Below are 6,948 nucleotides of genomic sequence, written 5' to 3'. Positions count from 1 at the left end.
AAGCGACGAATCCAAGCGACTCTCCTTACTAACACGAACAATGAGGAATGAAGACCGAAAATCTAGTTTGGCGGCTTGAGCTGAATTGGAACTGCAACTGTGCTTCGCTCTTCGAGTAGAGAAGGATCGAAATCTTCTTCGGGACCTGCCGCTGGCCACGTGCTGCGGTCTCGACGCAGCCATGGCGGGCCTTCAGAACCAAAGCGTGTTGTACTGTAATTGAGCAGTTGTCATCCCACGTGAGAAGACATCCGCTGGGTTTTCTACACCAGCAACGTGATTCCAAGAAAAGCCTTTTGTAATGTGCTGAATTTCAGATACACGATTCGCAACAAATATCTGCCATCTTGATGGTAACGAAGACAGCCAATGTACAACGATGGTTGAATCCGTCCAAAACCTAGCATTATAGGGAATACGGATGATGGGTTTCACCTTTTCTTCAGGATGACACACTAGCAATGCTGATGACAGCTTGAGACGGGGAGTAAATATCCTTTTCTTGTTTCGCTTGAGATATTCTAGAGGTGCAGCTCGAGACTTTGCTATGAGTAGGCGTACTACTACCGATATGCATTCAATAGGGTGCAACGTGTATAGATGCAGGCTCCATAGGCCTTGTCAGACGCGTCGCAAAACCCGTGTATTTCCAGCATCGCTGATTCGGTCCGGTATCCAATCCACCGTGGAACAGAAAGCGACGATAGAGCAGTCAAATTCAGTCTATACTCCTGCCAAAACAACTGCATCCTGTCTGGTAACGGATCGTCCCATCCGCAATTCTGCTTCCACAGTTCTTGTAGGAAAACCTTAGCTATGACGACTACGGGTCCAATTATTCCTAATGGATCAAAAAGACGAGCGGCTTCGGCAAGTACAATGCGTTTAGTAGGAACGGTGTCATTGCTCCAGTGTGGAGAATCGTATCGAAATCTGTCTGACTGTGGTTCCCACTGGAGTCCCAACGTCTTAACTGGAGAAGATGATGAATCTAGTTCTAACGTCGCCCGACTATCCAATAGTTCTGCCGGCAGTTGAGCCAACAATTGTGTAGAGTTGGAGTTCCATTTGCGCAAATTAAAACCTCCCGATGCTGTTAGTTGAACAATTTCTGACGCCAGATTCTTCGCTTCTTCGACGTCATTTGCCCCTGTCAACATATCTTCAACATAAAAGTCTTCCTTCAATACCTTGGATGCGCGTGGATACGAAGAAACCCCTTCATCTGCTAGGCTCTGGAGACACTTTGTCGCCAGATAAGGAGCTGATGCTGTCCCGTACGTGACAGTTGTCAACTCGTACGTTTTAATTGGTTCATCAGGAGAATCGCGATATATAATGCGCTGTAGACGCCGATCTTGATGTTGCACTTGTATCATCCGTTACATTTTTTCCACGTCCGCTACTATGGCCACACTCAACAGACGAAATCGAAGCGTGATGGAGATAAGATCATCCTGTATGACAGGGCCTACTATTAACGCATCGTTTAGTGATACTCCACTGCTAGTTTTACACGAAGCATCAAACACAACGCTTAGCTTAGTTGTGGTGCTATCTAGTTTGAAGACAGCGTGATGAGGAAGATAGCATACTGGTAGGGTTGTAGTGTCCTCCGACGTTGACACTGGAACTTGCACCATGTTGCCCAGCTGCACATACTCCCTGATGAAATCCGCATACGAAACCTTCAGCTCCGAATTCTGTTGAAACCTTCTCTCCAAGCCCAAGAATCTCCTAATTGCCGTTCCTTCTGATTCTCCAAGCTGCCTTATGAGGTAGTCTCTTTTCGGCAATGTGACAACAAATCTGCCTTGGTCATCACGAACGGTGGTTTGATCAAAGAATGCTTCAAAGGCTGTCTCCTCAACGGACTGAGTGCTACTAGTATGACAGTTTTCTAATTCCCAGAACTTTGCCAACTGCTCGTCCAGGCTCGCATGAGTGCAGGAATATGTTGCAGCTTGTGTTACTGTCGCTGCATGATCGACTATGCGACCTGACACTATCCACCCGAATACTGTATTTTGCAGTGAAGGTCCTTCATCTGCAATTTTCTGCCGACCGTCTGTTAGCAGATCCAGATAATGCACTGCACCAATTATTAGATCAATGCAGCCTGGCTCATGAAACTGTGGATCGGCAAAAGTAATGTTTTTCAGGAGCTTCAATTGACTGCGTTTACCCTCCGTGAGGGCAAGGTAGCCGTTAGTTCTGACAGCACGGAGAAATTCATCTCCTCATGGAACGATGATATATCCGGAATACGTGGGAAAATTGACGCTTTGACTGACTTCCGTGCAATGACTACTGATCCACCGATTCCTTGCACTGATAGATGTTCGGAGGAACCTTGCAGATGAAGTTTCTTTGAGAAGCGTGTTGTCATGAAACAAAATTGAGAGCACGAATCTAGCAGTGCTCGAGCTAGTCGTGGGTTACCGTGACAATCTTGTACACACACAAGAGCAGTTGACAGGAGAATGTTTTGTGTGGAGAGTTGTGTAGTTGTCGGAAGCGCAACAGTGTTCTGGTTGATGCATGATTGATTGAGGGGTGGTGGTGCATTGGATTGCGAGTGTACGGAAAACGAGTGTGTGGGTTGTTGTGTAGTTTGAGCTTGTGCTGGTTAGTTTTGATTTGGATATGTTTGTATTTTCTGTTGGTGGATTGCTGTAGGTCTCGAATGCTCTTGTTGAACGGAGGATCTGTTAAGAGGTTCACTTGTCTGCTGCGGTGCAATAAGGAGTGCAATAAGGAGTGATGCTTCTGCTTACAATGATGGCAGGAGCCTCTACTGCAAACTCTTGCCTGATGCCCTGGCGCCAAGCAGTTCAGGCAAAGGCGTGATCGTCGTACTGCTTCATTGCGCTTGACAACCGCCAGCTTCAGGAACTTAATACAGCGAAAGGCGGAATGATAACCTTCTCCGCAGAATGGACACTTCATCGACGATGGTTGACTTGAAGACTGTTGAACAGCTGCGTGGCTAATGGAAAACTTTGTTTTTTTTTTCTCAGGGACAGCAATTGATTTGGTTGGTGCTACGGATTGCAGTACGGAACATTGTTCTCTCAGGAAATTCATAAGAGCCTTGTAGTTTGGAACTTCCTTCGAGTTGTGGTGTGTTTCCCAATTTCGGAGAGTAGTGGAATCCAAACGGGAGCACACCATATGGACAAGAATTGTGCTCCAATTGTCCGTAGCTTCACCTACCTTATCTAGCATGAGAAGATGTTTGTCGAAGTCACCAATTAGACGACTCAGCGGCTCATATCCTTCCCGACGTATTGGTTCGATAGAAAACAGCGAATCGAGATGAGCCTTTACTATTAATTTTTTGTTTTCATATCGCTTTTCCAACATCTCCCAAGCAATTACGTAGTTAACGTCGGACATTTGTACGGAATTTATCTCCTGGAGAGCCTCACCACTGAGCGATGACCGCAGGTAGGTAAATTTGTCCATTTCCGTCAGTGTCACGAAAACTGACTCATTCTCTTAGTTGGCCACTGAAAGATGGAAAGCAAATTTTCGGAAGCTTCACACGAGATAGACCGCCAACTGGTCCATGGAATACTGGCTGTTGCATGCTCAATGACGTATATGTTTGGCTCGTTTGTATGCTCATCAGGGTAGCTTTCAGACTGCAATATTGGTTCTCGGCATTAATCACTTTCTCTACATTTTCTTCTTCTTTCTTCTTCGTTTGCGCCTCTCGCGTTTCACTGGAGATCTTTTTCGTATCACTGTCTTCACCATCCGCATCTTCCGTAAGCAGCTCAATTTTTCTTCGAACAGAAAGAAAGTCGTTAAATGCCACATCAAGTCGTTCTAGACGAACTCTCACTTCAGCACTCTGTTTCACGGAGTCAAATTTTTCGAGAAAACATTTCACTGCTTCGAAAGTTCTTAAACAATTTCGTTCTTGTTTCACCAAGTCTCGTAGTTCGTTTGCCATATTCACTGATAGTCACTATTAGTTCACTAACTGCAAATCAACTCCACTAAGTACACCCGAAACGCGTAATATCAACTCGACGTTCGTATGATCCTGCGATTGACTGAGACAGGGCGGAAGGGCAGCAACCAGCGACAGCAGCGAGGGGATCCAACCAAGCAGAATACCACAACCAGGAGAACAACGAACAGAAAAGACCAACCGAAGAGATAACACAGAGGCTCATATACACCCACAATAAGGATTCCGTGAAGAATGAAAATACTCTCATGCCATTCTAGCATTTATTTATTACTCGCAATATGAGGCACTTCGCACCACGGACCCGCATGCATATAGAGTCCACCATCAATCAATATCATGCAAATCTAGTACTTCCCGATTCCTATCTGCTACCAATCCTCTCGTGCGTCGCCTGCGTCGTTGTCGATATCTCCACTCCAATGCCTTCACCACGATGACCAACAGCAACAAAGCAGCATGCAAACAATTCCACCGTTGCTCTATTATTTGATTCTACTGAACCCAAGCCACTGCCGTGTGATGGCGGGTTTCTTCGCACGATTGTGTTCACTTAACTGGTCACTTTCGGTCCGAGGGTTCCCGACATCCGGCGCTTCGAAGGACCAATTCATGTTTGTATTATCACTGGGTTTTCACGGATATTCGGGAATGTAAAACTCGCGACGGACTGCAGAGAAAACATTTTATTTTTCAATTAAACAGCGAATGACTTCGGATGTCTTTTATTCTTTCGATATCACACAGACTCGACTGCTTCGGGCGCGAGATTGATTATTACTGCCATCGGTAGGTAGCTTGGAGAGTGCGAGTGCCTAGTGCCCTCTTGATATCATTAACGACGAGCTATCAACTAGAATGTGGTTACAATATGTGTGGTATGAAACATAGAGGATATTCGGCTAGAATTGTTCTGCTGCGACACTTGCCTTCATAAGAAATTTTCTCACTGGACGGACCTTCCAGGTGCTGATTAGCGGCGCCGCATCTGATGAGTTCCCCGAAGCGACTGGTGTCGGTCCTAGCTGTGACGTTATTTCTCATTTCCATGGATAGTGGGGCGTCATGGTCATTTTTTCAAATCAAAGGTTTTTCGAAACCATTCTGGGTCCTGAACAACTGTGCAGAATTTGGGACCGATTGGTTGCTTCCTCGCTTTCCGCATCGCGTTTGAAGTTTGTATGGAAACTAGTATGGGAGAACGTATATTTTTGCATTTCTACTACTAGAGGTTTTAGTTCATCGTAAACCAAGTGGCACATTGCGTTAAAGTATAACCCAAAGGATGCCGAAAAACTTTGCTGAAGAAGGCACGTTGCTGGAACGTCCACGAAAAAAGTTATAACGCTTCGAACATTGAGTGTTCAAACCATATGCATAAAATAGTTTATACTGCCAGCACTGCCGTACTACGTAGACCAATAATTTAACTGAGTGTTATTTCAAAATAATTAATCTTTTAGGGCTTTAGACATAATGGGAGCTATCCGAAATTATTTCACAAAGAAAAAAAGCCGACAAGAAGGAAGATGAGTTTTGCCCTTCGATAACCATAGGTTGTCCGGTAGGAGATCGAAGAAAACCGTGCGCGAGAATGGCAGCTTCATATTTTTGCTGCTCCGTTTTTCTTGGTTCCGTGTGATTATTCGGGCGGCGGAATCGATTTTTTTTGGCTAGTTCAATCTTAAAATGGTACATTTAAATAGGCAATATTAAAATTACCACGCTTAATTTGCGGATCATAAATAGAAAAAATAGAATAATAGTGGCCGAAGTGAACTTAGTGCATCAGTAGCTGTGCCGATAAGTTTTCTCGGTATTCAGGATCCTATGGAGCAGTGACTGACTCAACAATGGAAAGAGCATATTTGTGAGTTCGTTTCATGTTGTTTTATCACATAGTCTTTCATTCTAAACCTAATACCACAGACAAACAGACAACACATGTAACAATTACCAGTGATTACTAGAGATGGGCACTCCGCTCAGGAGCTGTTTGAAAGATTCGCTTCCTTACATTGAGCTGATGAGCCATGGATCTTTTTTAAAGAAGCCCAGCTCAGCAGCTCACTTTAAATTGATGAAATCATTGTCAAACACGCGCCTAGAGAAACTCCCTCGAGCGTACGCACTCGAGTACGCGCGCTGTTGTATTTTGTACAACACAAACGAAAATACCACGCTCGCGGTATGCAACATAAGCGAGCTTGTATGAGAATTCCAGTCCAGTACCGCGCACGTGCTGATCGTTTATTATTTGCACCTCGAGCGACAGCGACAGCCAAGCGACAGCACCATCTAGCCAAGCAACAGAAATCATTTCTGCTGCTGAGAGGAATAAGAAACACACAAGCAAAAATAATGTAGCTTGCCGTCTATTTCTTAACCCATACCCACATACTCGGCGCTACGAACGGACTCACAAAATATACCTAGTAGTGCGGTAGCAAACGAACCGTACCAAGCAGAAGATCCGTAGATCCGAACAACTCTCAGTTCCGCTCATGTAGGTAGTCGTCCTGCTCAAAACTGCTGTGACATGGAAGCGAGAGCTGCGCCACCAGCTCAGATCCGTGCGACACGGATCTCGATTCGGATCAGTCGCGAGCGAACCGTGTGGTTCAAACGAACCGAACTGGGAGCTGTGTCTTGCGCGGAGCGGATCTTTTGCTTGCGACGGGTTTTCCCGCCAGCATACTGCTACATGTGCACTCTGTTTGTTTGTAGCACCGTGCTCTGTATTTTTTTACTCTCTTGTTTTTAGTTCTCTCGCATTTCGGGATGCAATATAGATGAAAGGGCTCGCTTGTATGGAAATGTCAACTACGCATGGTTAGAAGCGCGCAAACAAGGCATTGATTTGCTGCACCCAGTATGAAAAGAAAACTGACACCTGATATGGTTCATATACATATCATAGACTAGGGACTGAATTATTCAAACTAACGATTTGAGAAACGTTATCA

At 45.0% G+C, this 6,948-nt stretch overlaps 2 protein-coding genes across 2 annotated transcripts; both read right to left on the bottom strand.

Moving 5' to 3' along the window:
- Window positions 1-563: 563 nt before the first annotated feature.
- LOC134206919 (uncharacterized) lies at window positions 564-1,379 on the bottom strand. The gene has a single exon (XM_062682662.1). It carries the CDS (start codon window positions 1,377-1,379, stop codon window positions 564-566), a length of 816 nt encoding a protein of 271 aa, XP_062538646.1.
- A 3-nt stretch (window positions 1,380-1,382) lies between these two features.
- Window positions 1,383-3,468, bottom strand: LOC134206917 (uncharacterized). Its single transcript, XM_062682661.1, has 2 exons — window positions 3,217-3,468; window positions 1,383-2,132 (listed from the first exon to the last, which is right to left on the bottom strand). Exons 1-2 carry the CDS (start codon window positions 3,466-3,468, stop codon window positions 1,383-1,385), a joined length of 1,002 nt encoding a protein of 333 aa, XP_062538645.1.
- Window positions 3,469-6,948: the final 3,480 nt, after the last annotated feature.

This window comes from Armigeres subalbatus, chromosome 1 (genome assembly GCF_024139115.2).
Source record: "Armigeres subalbatus isolate Guangzhou_Male chromosome 1, GZ_Asu_2, whole genome shotgun sequence".
Lineage (NCBI taxonomy): Eukaryota > Metazoa > Arthropoda > Insecta > Diptera > Culicidae > Armigeres > Armigeres subalbatus.
The sequence above is the reverse complement of the archived record's forward strand: the minus strand, read 5'-3'. Positions and strand labels throughout refer to the sequence as shown.

What these genes read in the sequence shown, in the direction of transcription:
- LOC134206919 (XM_062682662.1), bottom strand. Translation starts at nt 1,379, where the DNA reads ATGATACAAGTGCAACATCAAGATCGGCGTCTACAGCGCATTATATAT.
- LOC134206917 (XM_062682661.1), bottom strand. Translation starts at nt 3,468, where the DNA reads ATGGACAAATTTACCTACCTGCGGTCATCGCTCAGTGGTGAGGCTCTC. An exon ending in ATCTTCTCATGCTAGATAAG is followed by an intron (nt 2,133 to 3,216) that starts GTAGGTGAAGCT and finishes GCCGATCCACAG; the next exon opens with TTTCATGAGCCAGGCTGCAT.